The sequence below is a fragment of the Aplosporella prunicola genome, assembly GCF_010093885.1.
Source record: "Aplosporella prunicola CBS 121167 unplaced genomic scaffold K452scaffold_2, whole genome shotgun sequence".
NCBI lineage: Eukaryota > Fungi > Ascomycota > Dothideomycetes > Botryosphaeriales > Aplosporellaceae > Aplosporella > Aplosporella prunicola.
Window position 1 is genome coordinate 736183 of NW_022983530.1, and position 16923 is coordinate 753105.

A 16923-nucleotide genomic window follows, 5' to 3' on the forward strand; every position below is an offset into this window, starting at 1 on the left:
AAGCACAGCAGAGCAGAGCAGAGCAGTACACACGCACACACACAAGCACCTACTCCACGCCGACGCCTCACAGCCCCGCCAACACGCCCTGCACCCCCGCCGAGCCCGCATCCTCGCGATTGCGCACAAAGCCGCGCAAGCCCTCGCGCTCGGCGCCGCTCACGCCGCGCAGCCGCTCGCGCAGCGCCTCGGGTCCAATGACGAACAGGTTCGCCACCTCGACCAGCACGTCCATGCCGCCCTTCTCGAAGCCGCCCGCTGCGCCGCCGCCCCCGCCGCGCTTCGAGTCGCTCGCACCATCCGCGCCGGAGCCCGTGCCGCTGCCGCCGACGCCGCTGCCGTCCCCGCCGCTGCCCGCCGTCGGCCAGCCGCGCACCAGCTCGGCGTACTTGGTCGCGTCTTTGCTGACCACGAGACCGCCCGTCAGCGAGACGGTGAAGCGGCGGAAGTGGTCGAGCAGGAGGGCGCGCAGCCCAATTGCCAGCTCGCTCAGGAAGAGGCCCAGTGCCGGCTGCGCGATCGCCGCTTTGGCTTGGATGGCTACGCCGTTCAGGAAGCGGTCTACTGCCAGGCAGGTTGGCGTCTCGGCGCCCAGCGAGACCAGGTCGTCGTCCTTGGGTCGGAAGTCCGTCTTCTTCTGGCCTTGCAGCAGCTTAGTCGTCCACGCCAGCGTCACATCGATCGTCTTCTGCAGAATGTTGGAGATCTTGTTCTCAAGGTTCGTGATCGTGGCGTTGGCGGCCTTTTCGATCTCGCGGCGCGTCGTAAGACTGGGTGATGCCAGCGGCAACAGGACTGTTGAGATAGACATCTGTAGAAGATGCAGGATGCCAATCGACGTACGCAGTGAATACATATATGATGTTTCGGGTGTGGCATTACGGGTGTTTTCTTGCGAAGTGGCAAAGTCGGCGGTTCTAGGGATGTCAGTGACTAATGTGTAGGTATGGGGAATTTTGAAAAACATACGCGTCCAGTGCCGTTTCCAGGTAGACCTCGCCAAGATGGGTGAGTAAGAGCGTGAGCAGCGCCTGTACATCCTTCGGCGTTTCGCTGTTCGCACTCAACTCAAGGCCTCTGCCTACACCTTCTGCAAGCCATTTGAGCATACGCTTCGAGATTGCCAAACTTAATTGACCATCTTCTTCAGTGACTTCGATCTCCTTGTCACTGTCTGCCTCCTTGAGGTCGGCAATCTTCAACATCATATTTCTTTGCGAACTTGGCAAGTCGGACGATCCGAGTCGGTCGATGTAAGCATCTTTTGCCGAAGCGAACAACTCCCTACCTCTCTGACCAAGCGATCCAAGGTAAGACGTCGGAATCTTACGCTTTTTCGACTATAACTTGTGTCAGCATATCTACCGACGAGGTGACGACGGATACCTACGTGATATAGAGTAAACTTGAATAGCAGCGAGGAATACAGCTCTTCCAAGTTCTTCCTTTCACGGTCGATATATGACGAACCAAGTAGGTACGGTACGAAGAGATCATCCAGCTGCTGGTCCAGGGTTGCAGCCACTTGTGACGAGATGGGTTCTGGGTGTTCAGTCAATCCATGTGCTTTCAAGTCATCCACTAATCCTCCAATGTAGCTCCTAGCAGCCTGCAGTGATCGCAGGAAGGCTAGAGACGAAATCGAATTGGCCTTTTCCAGGACCATTTCGAGACGGGCTTGGATCTTTCTCTGTTGTCAGCTTAATCGGGGAGGACGAAGAGGGATGCAATACCGATTGCTGGAAGACTCTTTGCAAGAACCGCACCAAAACCTCATCATAGTAGGGGAAGGCCCGCTTGATAATAAACGATTCTTCCTGAACAACTAGCCTCACCTCGTCCACAAGAGATTGCAGAGAAGGCTCAACGCCGGGGGGTTCCGTATCGGGGTCAGCAAGTCGGTCCCATCTGTACGGAAGGTTAGCAGCCGAGTAAAAACATATGGTTCGGTTTTTGGTAAAGTACGTTTCAGGATCTATCGCGAGCTCTTCAGTCACAAGCTGGCTTCGATCGATAAAGAACTGGTGCTGGTTGACAAATAATCCCATGACACTTGCACCATCATTGAAATCGCGTAAAGCAGCAGCGCATTCCTGTGATAGTCAGCATATATCCAAAGCCTGCCGTTTGATACCAGTGTGATTCGCACCCTCATTCCGTCAAAGTTCTGCCTCCGGTAAAAGTCGTCAAACTGTTTGAGCAAGTCCTTCTCAAGCATCTCCAAGAACTTTTCTATAATCTCTCTCGTGTTGTGCTTCTTCGGACTTGATGGCGCATCGGCGTTGTCGGCACCATTCGTCTGTCTGTTGCCGTTGACCTGAGTCGACCTTTCCGGATCCAGTCGATGGCTAAGCCGGAGCAGTTGCCGAGCAATATGCGCGCAGCGGACCTTGCCGTCTCCACCCCCTAACCGTCTGACGTCTTCCAATGACGACAAGTCCCCGCGCTCACTGACTTCCATCCAGCATTGTATGAGGAATTTGGCATCCTGTGCGCGCTGCCTCTGCCGATCTAGCTCTTCTAGCCGTTCACCTATCCTCACGGCAACATTGCCTCCGGTTTCCCCGTCGACACCGTCGGTGACGGCACCATTGAGCGAGCTGTCAAGCTGGTTGAAAGACTCGACAGCATTGTCAAGTTTGACGCTCAGCGACTGGACCTTTTGGTTGTGTTGCGCTTCGGCGCGGCGCACCGAACCCGACAATTCGTTTTCCTGGAGCTCCAATTCTTCCGACAAACTGCCCAGCCTAGCCAGGGCGGCCTCGAAGTTGCGGATCAAGGGTTTCGGGTCGAAGGCGACCTGGCGAGCGGGGATCTGGGAGCGACGGTTGACAGGGACGGCGGTGTCGGAGAGGGTTTCTATAAAGTCCTTGACGATGAAGTCGTTGGTGGAGAAGGTGTCCAGGGAGAACTGGGGCCCGCGGTAGGACATGCCGCGGGCGCTGCGGGCGGAGACGACCGAGGCCGTGTCGGGCTGGAGGGCAGGCATGGTGGTGCAGTCAGTAGGCGACGGGCATAAGCGACTGGGGCGTAAAGGCGGACGACGGGCGGCGGCGGGCCTCCCTTAGCTCCTCGCGGGCGGCGTGTTCCTGGACGGCGCGGAGATCCTCGTAGGAGCGGAAGGGGAAGTACTGCTGGTAGGGGACGCCGGGCGGCGGGTGGTCGTGCAGGCCCTGCTCGAACTCAAAGGGCGTTACGCAGCGAATGGACTGGTAGCCTGGCGGGGTGTGTCGTGGCGGCGTGATGCGGGATCTAATGGATTCGGCGTCGTCGGCGGCCTGTGCGCAGCTGGAGCTGGAGCTGGAGACAAAGACCAGGACGAGCATGTCCTTGAGGCGGGCCACGAAGCGGACGAGCTTCTGCCGCGGCTGCACGCGCACCTCGCGCAGCTTCTGTCGCAGGCGCAGCACCGTGAGCTTCCTCCTGGTGGGCATGCGAAGAGGAAGAGCGGGAGTAGAGAGTGCAGAGAGCTGAACCCTGTGGTTAACAGGGAAATCAAGCTTCCACTGTCCAAGGGCTCGCCAAAATTGGCACGGGCTCTTTTTTCGTCACGGGCCGGAGCGGAAATAAATGCCAGAGAGGGCCAGTAGAGGGCGACCCGTGGGCCTTGAGCAATAATAAATACTTCCTGCAAGCAATAGCGTGCCAGCACACGGTTGAACCACCACTTGCTATCGTGCTCCCATTACCCACACGCCAGGGGCGCCACATCTGCTCTCGCGCCGAATTGCCCCCATTGCCCACGGCCCTTTCGTCCAGAGCCTCCAGTCGTTCGACTCCCGCGCCAAGCCCTTGCCTATGATCGTCGCGTCGCCCCGAACTTCTTGCGCCTCTGCGCTGACGTCTCCCCCAACAACTCTCCCAGTGTACATACCCGTCGTGCCGCAATGATTTAGCCCGTCCCCTTCTCTACCCTCGTTTTTATTCCCCATTCTCCTCACCATGGTCGGCCTGCGCGAATCCACCGCCCTGCATGCAGGCACTCGTCCTGACGGCCGCCCATTGTCGGCCGGCGAGCGCGAGTCGCTCCTCAAGCCATACCTTCCCTCCGATGATGACTCCGATGAAACCGTGGACCCCGCCCTCTCCCAGAAAGTGCCGCTGAAAAAGACCCGACGTGGCTTTGTGCGCACTCAGCTCCACGTGTTCCTCTACACCATCATCCAATTCGCCTTTTCCGTCTACCTCCGCATACGTACTACCTACCATGCTGTCGCCGACAAGATCTTCGCAATCTTGTATTACCACCACCGCTCGCCCCAACTCATTCGCAAAGACGTCAAGGACTTGGACAGGCTGCCCCAACACTTGAGCATCATCCTTGACTTCAACGACGACGAACAGCGAGGCGCAGGGCTCGAGGGCTTGATCAATGATATCAGCGAGGTGGCTGCCTGGTGTGCCAGCGCTGGTATCCCGGCACTGAGCGTCTACGAGAAGACAGGTACGCACTGCTCCCGCTATTTTGCTTCTGAAGCCATCTGGTACTTACAACTCTGCAAACAGGTATCCTGAAATCGTATATCCCCCAAACCCATCGCAAGATCTCCCGGACTCTCGAGTCCTATTTTGGCACCGTTCGCAAGCCTACGCTTTCCCTGCGCGCACCGCACCTGCCGTCCTTCAGCCCGCCTGTTACGCCGCCCCAAGAACCTGCCGACAGCCGCCCCGGCAGCAGCCAGAGCAACCCGCCGCCGCATCTCACCATTCTCCTCCTCTCCGCCGACGATGGCCGTAGCACGCTGGTGGACCTGACCAAGACGCTGGCCGAAATGGCGCAGAAGGGGAAGGTGGCACCGGCGGACATTAGCGCAGAGCTGGTCGATGCGGAAATTACTGAGAGCGTTATGGGAGAGCCAGATTTGCTGTTGATATTTGGACCGAGAGTGCAGCTGAAGGGCTATCCGCCATGGCAAGTCAGATTGACAGAGATCTTGTGAGTCTCACCTTTCCCCCGTCACTCATTTCTCCTTTCGAAACTCCCTGACTCGGGTGCGATATTGCGCTCTCGGACCATTGCTAATATGCGTTATGATAGCCATTCCCCAGACACGTCAGGTGTGGGTTACCAGGCCTTCCTTCGCGGACTGCACAAGTACGCCAAGGCCCAAATGCGCCTCGGACGGTAAAGAGCGCAATCTTTCGGCCGAACCGAAACATTCAGAATACGGACTTCGCGAGACGCCTGAGCGTCTTTAAATTAGGTGTTTTTGATTGGTGCAACGGGGTTTCCTTTGGCATTGTATCGATTGAAAGATACCCATTCACGCCGTGTCACTTGTGGCTAAACTTTTAAACATACTGTTGTCGCGGCTTTTCCTTGCTGTAGTCTTCTCTTCGTTCAAAAGGGATAGAAAAAGAGTGCATAAAATCATTTTGGACCTACTGTAATTTCGGTTGCTTGTTCGTGGACAGGCTGCAGCGTTGGTTAATAAGGCACCAGGGGGTAATTTCCATTATTACCGCAATAGCATGTACCTGTGTACCCCGCACTTCTCCACTGAGTCTGTTTTCTCTCACTAGCAGTGCGTGTATGCTATGAGCGTTGGCTCTGTTACCTTGGCTAAGACATCTGGAATTGCGTAAGTTGGCATCAATGTTTCCGAAAATAAAGAGCTGGCAAGGCTGAGCTGGAAGCACAATTCATATGCAAACAAAAGAGGTAGTAGGGTAGGGCTGCATCCCGCTTGTAGTAGCCGAAGTTTCTCACTGTTTCGGTCCTTCGCATTTTCAACCCGTCTCGCGGAGAAGCCCGGAACATGGAAGCTGAAGGGTCATATACAAGATTTCAGCAAAGCTTAGTACTGGTGTTGATGCCTTTCGTGCGGCTTCCAAGTGAGACGGAAGCCCTCCGCTCGTGCGGATCTAATCTTATCTCCAGCTTTTAAGCTCGGTTTCATCGGGTCGGAGCGATGGCACGAGGGCTCACATGGGTGCGGCAACAGGGCCGCAACCCTCACCTTTTCGTCTCTACCATCCAAGTGCGCAGAAACCTCAAAAATTCGTAAAATATTGCCAAAGTATGCTTTTTTGATTCCCTTAGTCATGACAGAACTTCCTTCCGATTGAATTTTCACGGCAAGCACGCTTATTTCTAGCTCCACCTAGACCCGCCTCTTTCCCCGCAACCTATGATTCCTAACTTTCGGCTCATCAAAAGCACAGAAAATTAGTTCTTCCTTTTCTTAAGTCAATGTACCATTATGGACCGTCGCCCTGAAAATGAGAATCAAAAAGAAGCTGCGCCTTCTCGCAGTACTGGCAAAGAACCAGAGCCTTCCGTAGCCTCCAGGATTGCCGCCTCAGCATCCGGGCTCGCAAAAGACCTCGTCGGCGGCTCAGGCGCTAACGATGCATCGGCTACCCTTGCTTCAGGTTCCGGTCTGGCTAGCAAAAGTCAGGGAGCCTCAAGTGCAGCTGGTCCATCCACTTGGTCCGAGACGTTACCAGCACGACAGTCCGGGTCTTCGTCAAGTAACCTTCAAAATGGCGGGCTTACCCAGCCTCGGGAGGGCTTCCGAGAAAACCTAAATTATTCTCAGCAGGCTTCAGGGTCCGACCTTGACGCCTTCATCAGCGGTGAAGGAACGGACACTTCTTATCAATTTAACCTCGGTCAAGGTGCGAGTAATTTAACCAATGGCAATATCAACAGCGGAGTGCCATCATGGTCACAGGAATTCCAGCAACCTGCTCATTCTGTATCGACGAACGGGTCTCTGGATCGTTATCCCCTTACGAGCAGGCTTCCGCTAGAACAGTTGGAAAATGCAATGGCTGAAACCGGATTATCGAGAGAGCAACTGGAGGATACGATGTTCCGAAGGCAGCAGGAGAAGATTGCGACTGGAGGCATGAACGGTTCTTGGGGTCATGCCAGCAATACAAACTATGATGACGGTGCCGACGTTAGGAATCTTCTTTCCAGTCCTGACTTTTCGGCAGAGGACCACCCGTCAGAAATCACCATGGAGGATCCAACTCCTAACACTGTCAACGATCTTTTTGGACAAAATTTTACGCCAGAAGAGAAGGAGGCCGTGGACAAGATTAAATCGTCGCTCCCGCCGCCACCTGTACATGGACAAGTGTCTACCGAGAACCCTTTTAATCTTCGCCCTGGGTTTTCATTTACTACCAATCCGCAGCTGGAGAAGGAAATAGCTGAACTCGCAACGACTCTCGGAGCAGACCAGTTTATGGTGAACGATCCTCTACGGCGTCAACATCTACTTGCTGAATGGAACGACGTCCTCAACGGTTACACCGACGAAGTGTGGGGCGACATCCTCCCCGCAGTGAAGGCTGCCAGAACTCAGTTGGAAGATGTGAAAGCGGGAGCAGGGCGGCTTGATAGCAAGGCTGTCGCGCGGTTGAGAATGATTCTCGGCCATGTGGTCGAAAGCACAACAGTGAGCGACTCCGCAACATCCACAGCGTCCGTCGCTCAAACGAATTCTGCAATAGGGCAAAAAGCTGCAGCCGAGCAGCACTCCATGAGCATGCAGATGGAAGATCTGCACCAATTGCATCAGCCTACCCGCATTTACAGCCATGAGCAGATGGCCCGGCACGCATTGCATCAGCCCGCGAGGACGCACGTACATGAAGAGCAGAAGAAGCAACCACCAGCACCCGAAGAAGAAAGGAAATTCGAGCCACCTCCCTTTCACTGTCCGTGGGTCAGCTGTCATGAGGTATGTTCCCACGCTTCGAGAAGGAGATCACCGACCCCACCTAGGGCTCTGCTAATTCCAGCAACTAGCGCTTTCGTAGTGAGACCGAGCTATGGATGCATTCTAGCCAGCATACGGCGCACTACACTTGCCCGCATATCGATTGTGGGGCCAAGTTTGCGGGGTCGGAGGAGTGGGCGGGACACATCAATCTTGCACACCACAACCTGCTCGACACACGGCTTCCCGCCAGCCACGAAGGCGTGAGTGTAGATACATAGAAACCGGCGGCTGTAAGCTAGGTAGATAGGCACGATAGGATGGCTCACGGGAGAGAGATCTGTGGATCGACGGCGCAAAAAGGAGATGTCTTCTGTCTTCGGCACAATAGCCGCACCCTCACGCTCTCTTCACGCAATAGTGGGTCTGTCAACCCCACAGCACGCAGTGATCAATGACCGCGCGCCCAACCACCTGACCTCACGACGGGCTCTCCATGAGGAGGCGGCGCTAGGTGGCTAGGAACTGGCAAAAGCAAAGCGGGTGGCGAGTCAGGGCCTGGACGATGATAATAAGCATGCCAGGCGCAGTTTCCTCCGCGTAGCTCTGAACGTTCGTTCTTTTTTGCCCCTCGACGCCCTGTTCCGCCAAGGCCGCCTACTCGCCCAAGCTTCGGGAGATCCGCGACAGCTTTACCAGGCGCCGCGCCTCCCAACCCTGCTCGAGAAAAAATGTCGAAAGGTGACTCTCGTCCCCCCTGCGGTCAGCGGCCTTACATCACATGCTGACTCGGCGCCCTCGTAGCTACGCTGCCGCAGTCGCCCGACGACTCGCCCTACATCGACCCCGTCGCTGGCTCCTCGTCCGAGGAGGAAGAGCAAGAATACGAGCTCGACGCTGACGAGACGAGCGACGAAGGCCGCCATGGCACAAAGGGCAAGCAGAGCGGGTCTGGCGGGACTGAGGCCGACAATGGCATGGACGCAGGCGCCAACGGTGCATCCGATGGCGCACAAACAGGCATTCTGCCCCGGGATAAACAGCGCAAAACGGCCTTCTACGATCGCGCGTCCGAGAAACAAATGAGCCACTCTGAGGCCAAGCAGTTTTTCCAACGCCATCAGCTCGAAAGCCAAAGCGCCCTGTCACAAGACGGCTACAGCTCAGCCTACCCACCCAAGAGCTTCCCCGCTCACCTGGGCCTGGAATCAGACGCTGTCAGTCGCACGGGGAGCTTGAGGTCGCACCGTAGCGCGCATAATCCTCCAATCAACAGGGGAAACAGTTATCGATCGTCGCTACCCATTGAGGTTGACGCCCCCACCGACAAAGCTGCCAGCATTGCAGGTGGGCCGGCGCAAGGGTTTGATGATCCCGTCTACGCCCATGCTCTCGTAGAAGAGGACCCTTTTCTCCAAGCCGATCAGTCAGCTCGCGCACACAATACCCATCCTGGTCTTCCGCATGAACATAAGCCGCTGCTAGAAATGCAAGGGATACACGGAGCAGGCGCGGGAATCGGGATGGGCAGCGGTGCCGGAGGCTATGCCGCAGATGATGCTAGCGTTACGGCCGAGCTCATCAATATCTATACCGAGATTCAGAAGGTCCTCGACATACGGCACAAGTACATTCGACTGTCTCTTCAAGGCCAGTTCGACAACCCGAGGGATGACCCCGCTTGGAGCATCTACCCACCTCTGCCTGACCCCGCTTGGGACCATGAGCGGTACAACACAAACACAAATGGTCTCAACACCGGCGTCAACACTGGTGTCAATACCGGCGTGAACAGCCTGAATAACAGCATCATCTTGGAGAAACCGTCCCCTCCCAAAATTCCAAAGCCCCCTAGGAAGGCTGGCGTGGACATTGGAGAAGATTTTGACATGGAGGAGCAATTGCCTATGCCGGAGGTTTCAGAGATGACTTTCAAGCTTGATGAGAACAGCGTCTTCCAAGTTTACGAGACTGCGGCGTCAGCAGACCTCGATCAACCGATGGTGCGCATTCCCGACATCCGTGAGTACTACATGGATCTGGATGAGATTATCAGTGTCTCTACCGATGGGCCAATCAAGAGTTTCGCGTTCCGGCGGCTACAGTATCTTGAAGGGAAATTCAATCTGTACTATCTTTTGAACGAGTATCAGGAGATTGCGGACAGCAAAAAAGTGCCCCACAGAGACTTTTACAACGTCCGAAAGGTCGACACTCACGTCCACCATTCTGCTTGTATGAACCAGAAGCATCTGCTGCGTTTCATCAAGAGCAAGATGAAGAAGTGCCCTGACGAGGTCGTTTTGTACAGAGATGGCAAGCATCTGACCTTGAGAGAGGTCTTTGAAAGTATCAATCTGACGGCATACGACCTTAGTATTGATACCCTTGATATGCATGTAAGTATTCAGATATGTTGTTTCCCGAATTGACCAAGCTAACGCTTGCAGGCCCACACCGACAGTTTCCATCGTTTCGACAAATTCAACTTGAAATACAATCCTGTGGGAGAGTCCCGACTTCGTACCATTTTCTTGAAGACCGACAATTTCATCCACGGTCGTTACCTTGCGGAGATCACCAAGGAGGTTATGTCTGATCTTGAATCCAGCAAGTATCAGATGGTGGAATGGCGAATCTCCATCTACGGCCGTGATCTGGATGAATGGGACAAACTGGCTGCTTGGGTCGTCGACAACAAGCTGTTCTCGCCCAACGTGAGATGGCTCATACAGGTGCCACGTCTCTACGACGTTTACAAGGGCACTAGCCTGATGGAGAACTTTGAGCAAATTGTCGTCAACATATTCCAGCCTCTTTTCGAAGTCACCAAGGATCCTTCAAGCCACCCGAAGCTGCATATCTTCCTCCAAAGAGTCATTGGTTTTGACAGCGTCGACGACGAAAGCAAACCGGAGAGACGCCTTTACAGAAAGTTCCCTAAGCCAAGCATGTGGAACACGAAGCAGAACCCACCTTACAGCTATTGGTTGTACTACCTCTTCGCCAACATCTCGTCGCTGAATATCTGGCGGAAGCAGCGTGGATTCAACACATTCCTTCTCCGGCCTCACTGTGGTGAAGCTGGTGATACGGACCACTTAGCAGCGGCCGTACTTTGCTGTCATAGTATCAGTCACGGTCTTTTGCTCAGGAAAGTACCCCTGCTTCAGTATGTGTTCTATCTGGAGCAAATTGGCATCGCTATGTCGCCATTGAGTAACAACGCTCTGTTCTTGGCGTACGAGCGGAACCCCTTCCTGTCGTACTTCAAGCGTGGCCTTAACGTTTCGCTGTCTACGGACGATCCGCTTCAATTTGCTTTTACCAAGGAGCCACTCATTGAAGAATACTCTGTGGCAGCGCAGATATACAAGCTCAGCGCCGTGGACATGTGCGAACTGGCCAAGAACTCTGTTCAACAGAGCGGATTCGAACATATTGTCAAGCAACGTTGGCTTGGTGCCAATTACCACCTGCCTGGAGTATCTGGAAATGACATGGCCAAGGTCAACGTGCCTAATATCCGGGAAGCCTTCCGTCACGAGACGTTACAAGCCGAGCTTTCCATGTAAGTACCTACCATGGTCCAGCAGCAACAACCACTAACAGGCAACACAGGATATCGCGATACACGAGTACAGCTGAAACCGAGCCCGTGACGGCAGACAACCTTGAACCCAGAACGCCACCCGAGCAAACCAATCCGGAAATAGTCGCTGCATCTCCCACTGCTTCCATGCGCACTAATATGTCGGCTGCCAATGTCGACTCTGCCAGGCTCTTCTCTGGTCTTCCGCCGACAGCTGTCCCGCAAAAATCCCCCGCCAATGGAAAGAGTGGCCTTTTCCCTGTGGCCTCGCATGGGGACTTGGCAAGCCAAAACCCGAGCTCAAAGAAGAGGGGGTCGAGCCTGCTTATGGACATCACCCGCAAGACGGGCCGTTCTTCTTCTATGGTTGCGCACTCGCCCTCGGTCGTGCCGATGCCTCAACCAACCATTGCACCCCCTCTCAGTCCGCAACCAAGCACGACCTCGGCGCCATCATCACACGCTCCCAACCCAATGAGCCTAGGAGAACCGAGGCTTTTCCCTGGCGTGGTCAGCAGAAGGCGTCGTAGCAGCGCACAGCCAAGGAGTGCGCGGGAATCGTTTAGCAATTCCGGGGCTGAGGGTACATTGGCAGCGCTCAGGAAGAGCGTGACGTCTGCACCGACAGATGGAGATGCGAGTGTGGTTGAAGACCCGTTGGAAGAGGAGGACAGCGAAGAGCAATGAAGTTTAGAGGATGAAACGCGTCATGGTGAAGGAGCATTTGGAGGCCCATGAGGATTGGAGTCATTTCGCTGTGAGTCAGGTATTTGACTGAGAGTAGGTTGATGACTCATTAGATGAATTGCAGCGCTTCGTTTGTAGCTGAAGGTTGTTGAAAGGATTTCGATCTAGGAAATTGACGCCCGATTCTACTCTTGAGTGAATTAAATGCTCCATGGCGACGTTACCTGCCATGGGACGTGAAATTAAAGCCAAAGATGTGGATAGCTAACTTTTAGCCTCGAGGTGGTCTCTTACTCCAGCCCCCACGGCGTGCCAGGCGTGGCAGGCGTTGTTACCGGTTAACTCCGCATGTGATCCCGGATTCAGCATTGCCGAGCCAGATGACGCCGGGTACTTCGTATCACAACAAGGTTGGGGATTCAGGAATCACCGTCTCCACCTCGCGGAAATACCTCACCTTACGTACTTTGTTTAAAAGAACAGAGCAGTAGGAAAGTTCATATTTTTCCGACATCAGTCATTACTTCATCTCCTCTCAACAACCGTCAGCAAAGATTCCTGAGTTCGGAGCATCCGGATAAGCGCGCTAAGCAGCCTCCAGGTACCTCAACACCATGGGTCTCACCATTCCGTCGCAAGAGGCGCTCAGGAACGCCTTCGGCTCGCCTGCCTCGCTGGCCATGCAGAAGCAACAGCCCGCACAGCCGCCAAGGACCAAATACCAGGCTCGACAAGAGCTGTACGGGACGTGGAGCGCGTCGGACAAAGCGCATCAGCTCAGCGATGCCGCGATCAAGGAGTTCGATAAGGCCAGCCACGCCGCCCAAGCCAAGGCCGGGGCAATCGAGCTCTACTCGCCCAAATACTACGCGGCGTGCACGTTCGGTGGTCTTCTGGCCTGCGTACGCATTGCTCTGCTCAATGAATGATGATTGAAACGCCTGTAGCGGAGAAAAACTGATCAATCTACCTAGGGCCTGACTCACACGGCCGTGACGCCGTTGGACTTGGTCAAATGCCGCCGCCAGGTCGACGCCAAGATGTACAAGGGCAACTTCGAGGCGTGGGGCAAGATCTCGCGCGCTGAAGGGTTCCGCGGCATCTACACTGGCTGGGGCCCGACGTTCTGGGGGTACTCAGTAAGCTGCGTGTGATGATTTGTGTTAAGGTCTTGCTTACTAATCATGTTGTGTTAAGGCTCAAGGTGCAGTAAAGTATGGTGGCTATGAATTTTTCAAGCACTTTTACTCTGATCTAGCTGGAGAGGAGAACGCGTACAAGTACAAGACTTGGCTCTACTTGTCTGCTAGCGCTTCTGCCGAGTTCTTTGCGGATATTGCGCTTTGCCCATTTGAAGCTGTCAAGGTTCGCATGCAGACGACTATTCCACCTTTTGCTAAGACCACTCTGGGTGGAATCAACACTATCACCGGCAAGGAAGGGTTCGCCGGGTGAGTGTTTGTTGCCATTATTTTCTTATGAAAAACTTGCTAATTGAAACGCAGACTTTACAAGGGATTGTACCCGCTATGGGGGCGACAAATCCCCTACACCATGTAAAACCAAGCTCCCTCATTCGGCGCTACGTCTTCTAACAAACAGCACAGGATGAAGTTTGCGTCGTTCGAAACCATCGTCGAGATGATCTACGGCTACCTCCCCGGCACGAAGCAGGACTACGGCAAGGGCGCGCAAACGGCCGTCTCCTTCACCGGCGGCTACATGGCCGGTATCCTGTGCGCCATCGTCTCCCACCCCGCCGACGTCATGGTCTCGAAGCTCAACGCGAACCGCCAGCCCGGCGAGGCGTTTGGCGCTGCCATGGGCCGCATCTACAAGGATATTGGCTTCGGGGGGCTCTGGAATGGGCTCCCGGTGAGGATTGTCATGATCGGTACTTTGACGGGCTTGCAGTGGATGATCTATGGTGAGTTGTGCTGTTTGCAGGGATGCTGGAGTTGTACTAATTTTGCAATCAGACTACTTCAAGATCTTCATGGGTCTGCCGACGACGGGCGGTGCGCCTCCGCCGGCGGAGAAGGCCGCGGTCGCTGATCATTGAGGATGACAATGGTCTTTCTGGTGAGAGTCTGATATGTTGAGTGATTGACGATGGCTATGTAGTGTTCTGCCGTCGTATCGTACTATTGTTTTAGAGCACAAGTCAATGAAATTCCCTTCGTTTCGCAGTAACGTCCTGGACGCATGAGCGAACCTGATCCCTCAGCGAGCGCACCAATCAGATGGGCTCCCTAAAGGTAGTGGATTGGCGGAGATTTACGTGTTTTGATGTCAGCAAGAGGGTCACCCACCACACGAAGACGCGTTCTAATTAGTGCGCTCGTTGAGCGATCAGGTTCGTTCATGCGTCAGGGACGTTAAGCGGCATCCAGTTGGAGCAAGTGTTTTCTTATTTTAACAATCAAATCTAAAGACTTGCTAACCAATTATCCCCAGAGGAAACTTCCACATCAAACATTCTCGAGTGCGCGTTGCAGAACATCTACAACCTGAGACCGGAAAGCCTCTTGGAGGTGCAAGTCCTCTTTCGTGTCTTCCTTGACACCGAAATCTCCCGACAGACATTTCAGCACTAAGGCCTGGAATTTGGGCCCCATTCGCGATTCGAGCCTCCTTTCGGCGACTTTTGTGAGATGCCGTTGCACGGCTGCGGGACTTTCGACGCTGGCGAATTTTCGGCTGTCTTGCTGGAGTGCGGTTTCCCAGAGACCTGGGACTTGTTGGTGAGGATTTCGACGTATGAGATAATCAGTGGGTACGTACCGATCTCTAAAAGCACCACGCCGAGTGCATAGATATCGTGTTCTTTCTTGAACAAATGGATGACTCCATTATGCCACCCTTGACGTTCTGGATGTCTGTAGACATTGCTCGCCATATCTGTGTCTGTACATCCAGAGGAAAAGAAAGGGTCTGGTCGGCTGAACTCGAACCCAAGTATCCAAGGTTCCTCGAACAGTATCGACTTGGAAGAGCGGTGTGATGTGGGTTCCACATCTGCTTTGGGGAAAAACAGTATGTTCTCACTCCTCAGACTCTCATGAACCTAATGCATATGAGTATGAACAACACTCAAAGAATGACTGCAGTTTGTAAGCAGGGCACATACCCACTGCACCATGTGAAGTTGAGCTACGCTTTTCGCCAGGCCAAAAGCCACTTGGAACTTGTCTCTAAGCGAAGGCTTGATCGACTTTGTCCGAAGCATCTCCAGTAAACTAATTGGCTTCATTGCGTTGTTTCCAGGTGCCTCGAAGACGAGAGTAACGCTCTGTTTTTCCGGGACAAATTGCCAGCCCAAGCAGCGCGGAATCCGGAAAGATTGTCCTTTTGGCTGGTGTAAGAACCCGGCCAATGCTTCCACGCGATGTCTCATATGCCCCGTCAAAGCACTAAAGCTTTCGCCCACAGGCCCGCTATTTTCGACGAGGACATGGTTTCCGTTTCGGCATGTACTCGTGAACCGGCTTTCGCGGTCGAAAACGATGTCCTAATGATCTAGGAGCTCGAAGCTGGCTTCTGCATTGCTTGATTCTGCTGCTGCGATGCGGAGGTTCACATCGTCCTGGAAACCGAGTTCTCGGGCATGCGGGCTGCTTTGAAGTCGCTTCAAATGTTGGAGTCCGCCGCCAACAGTGGAGGCCATGAGCAGAAGCTCTAGCTTGTCTCGCAAGCGGGTGTTTAGGTCCACTACTCGCGTTATAATAGACAAGGCGCGTCTTTTGTCGTGGGAGATCCACCGGAGTTTGGTGTACACTGGGATCTGGAGCATGCTGGAGATGTGCTTGGACAGTGGAAGCTGCCGCTCCATGAGCCTGCTTGCGTCGGAAATTGCATCTAGAATGTCATCGAGGGCCAGCCTGATTTGCTCCTGTGCGGTATTGTCGAAATGCTCGAAAAGGGTCTTGCCCTCATGCATCTAAAACATTAGCCAGCAGCACTTGTCATTTCCAGTGTACCATTACTCACAGGTAGGTCCTCAAACAATAAAGCTTTGAAGGCCGAAGCTCGCCATGTCTGGTGTTCAACGGTTTCGAGCAGGCTTTTTGTGTCCTTTGCTAATTAGCGAAAACCGTGTTTAGTTTCAGGAGTAAGTGGCTATACCTCTTCAAAGTCCTTGAGCTCCCTGATTATATTTGATGTTCTCTCGCCCAGGTTTAAGACCTGGTTGATGATGGCCAACGCAATACCTGCTATACTGAGTGGATATATCATTGAGAAGGACAGTGTGAGAGATATCAAGGTTAGGCCCTGAAAGTGGCGGGCAACGACCGTTGTTATATGTCCTTACATCGCAGGCAAACATCATCGACACATACAAGGCGAACCGCAAGGCTGCGTAAGTAACTAAGCCACACGCTATATTTAACTATCTACCAATAGTAACTTAGACAAAAGATCACTGCGTTCGCGAGTGTAACCTTTACAACCAACGGAGCCAGCTGTCTCATTGAGCTCAATAAGGCTATGGTCTAACTCATCAAGTCTCCTCCGTGAAATACGCCCGATATCTCTATGATTTTAGAGATATTTTTCTCACTAAACTCGGAATTCACACTTTAAATTACGCTGTCTAGCTCGTGCACTTCAGTCGTACGATTACATACTAGCGGAGTTGACGTTGCACAATATTTGAACTTGCCGTCATTAATTGTAACAGGCTGTCAGCCTTCCCAAGCAAGGGCTGCACGAACCTGATAACCGTGAGGGCACCCCTGAGAACCCTTCTGCAAACACCCAGAAACACTTTGAAGGACAACACGACTGGAAAGTCCATTTTACCCGAACGAGATTTCTATAATGTCACGGAGTTTGGAGGCAGGTTTTTCTTCCCATTTTAAACACATAGGTAGTTCAGCTGATTTCCTTCTAGTTTCCAGAATCGCAAAGTCGAGGCGTAACATTCATTTCTAGCGTTTCTCGCAGATTTCAGCCAAATCTGAGTCC

General features: G+C 53.7%; 7 protein-coding genes across 7 annotated transcripts; 4 read left to right on the plus strand and 3 right to left on the minus strand.

Annotated features, from left to right (window-relative positions):
- Positions 1–67: 67 nt before the first annotated feature.
- K452DRAFT_294255 (uncharacterized protein) lies at positions 68–2932 on the minus strand (the record flags this gene model as incomplete). The annotated part of the gene is made up of 6 exons (XM_033541676.1): positions 68–917; positions 970–1340; positions 1391–1684; positions 1734–1908; positions 1966–2093; positions 2150–2932. The coding sequence occupies 6 exons, from the start codon at positions 2930–2932 to the stop codon at positions 68–70; spliced, it is 2601 nt and encodes an 866-aa protein (XP_033402415.1).
- A 67-nt stretch (positions 2933–2999) lies between these two features.
- Positions 3000–3434, minus strand: K452DRAFT_294256 (uncharacterized protein; the record flags this gene model as incomplete). The annotated part of the gene is made up of 1 exon (XM_033541677.1): positions 3000–3434. The coding sequence occupies one exon, from the start codon at positions 3432–3434 to the stop codon at positions 3000–3002; it is 435 nt and encodes a 144-aa protein (XP_033402416.1).
- A 393-nt stretch (positions 3435–3827) lies between these two features.
- K452DRAFT_69581 (uncharacterized protein) lies at positions 3828–5361 on the plus strand. The gene is made up of 3 exons (XM_033547040.1): positions 3828–4444; positions 4507–4936; positions 5039–5361. The coding sequence occupies exons 1-3, from the start codon at positions 3943–3945 to the stop codon at positions 5127–5129; spliced, it is 1023 nt and encodes a 340-aa protein (XP_033402417.1). The 5' UTR covers positions 3828–3942; the 3' UTR covers positions 5130–5361.
- A 480-nt stretch (positions 5362–5841) lies between these two features.
- Positions 5842–7805, plus strand: K452DRAFT_69584 (uncharacterized protein). Its single transcript, XM_033547041.1, has 4 exons — positions 5842–6020; positions 6109–7412; positions 7468–7697; positions 7766–7805. Exons 2-3 carry the CDS (start codon positions 6204–6206, stop codon positions 7498–7500), a joined length of 1242 nt encoding a protein of 413 aa, XP_033402418.1. The 5' UTR covers positions 5842–6020; positions 6109–6203; the 3' UTR covers positions 7501–7697; positions 7766–7805.
- A 551-nt stretch (positions 7806–8356) lies between these two features.
- Positions 8357–12138, plus strand: K452DRAFT_282896 (uncharacterized protein). The gene is made up of 4 exons (XM_033539667.1): positions 8357–8417; positions 8481–10075; positions 10127–11247; positions 11298–12138. The coding sequence occupies exons 1-4, from the start codon at positions 8408–8410 to the stop codon at positions 11953–11955; spliced, it is 3384 nt and encodes a 1127-aa protein (XP_033402419.1). The 5' UTR covers positions 8357–8407; the 3' UTR covers positions 11956–12138.
- A 431-nt stretch (positions 12139–12569) lies between these two features.
- K452DRAFT_304650 (uncharacterized protein) lies at positions 12570–14017 on the plus strand (the record flags this gene model as incomplete). The annotated part of the gene is made up of 6 exons (XM_033542832.1): positions 12570–12857; positions 12930–13094; positions 13153–13406; positions 13461–13511; positions 13563–13882; positions 13935–14017. The coding sequence occupies 6 exons, from the start codon at positions 12570–12572 to the stop codon at positions 14015–14017; spliced, it is 1161 nt and encodes a 386-aa protein (XP_033402420.1).
- Positions 14018–14426: 409 nt separating this feature from the next.
- Positions 14427–16191, minus strand: K452DRAFT_355176 (uncharacterized protein; the record flags this gene model as incomplete). The annotated part of the gene is made up of 6 exons (XM_033545944.1): positions 14427–14686; positions 14740–15022; positions 15086–15466; positions 15536–15895; positions 15946–15993; positions 16081–16191. The coding sequence occupies 6 exons, from the start codon at positions 16189–16191 to the stop codon at positions 14427–14429; spliced, it is 1443 nt and encodes a 480-aa protein (XP_033402421.1).
- Between the last annotated feature and the right edge of the window lie 732 nt (positions 16192–16923).

Coding starts and splice junctions, on each gene's coding strand:
- K452DRAFT_282896 (XM_033539667.1), top strand. Junction 10,076..10,126: donor TTGATACCCTTGATATGCAT/GTAAGTATTCAG, acceptor TAACGCTTGCAG/GCCCACACCGACAGTTTCCA. Junction 11,248..11,297: donor TTACAAGCCGAGCTTTCCAT/GTAAGTACCTAC, acceptor CAGGCAACACAG/GATATCGCGATACACGAGTA.
- K452DRAFT_69584 (XM_033547041.1), top strand. CDS start 6,204: ATGGACCGTCGCCCTGAAAATGAGAATCAAAAAGAAGCTGCGCCTTCT. Junction 7,413..7,467: donor ATGTGGTCGAAAGCACAACA/GTGAGCGACTCC, acceptor ATTCTGCAATAG/GGCAAAAAGCTGCAGCCGAG.
- K452DRAFT_69581 (XM_033547040.1), top strand. CDS start 3,943: ATGGTCGGCCTGCGCGAATCCACCGCCCTGCATGCAGGCACTCGTCCT. Junction 4,445..4,506: donor GAGCGTCTACGAGAAGACAG/GTACGCACTGCT, acceptor CTCTGCAAACAG/GTATCCTGAAATCGTATATC. Junction 4,937..5,038: donor GTCAGATTGACAGAGATCTT/GTGAGTCTCACC, acceptor GCGTTATGATAG/CCATTCCCCAGACACGTCAG.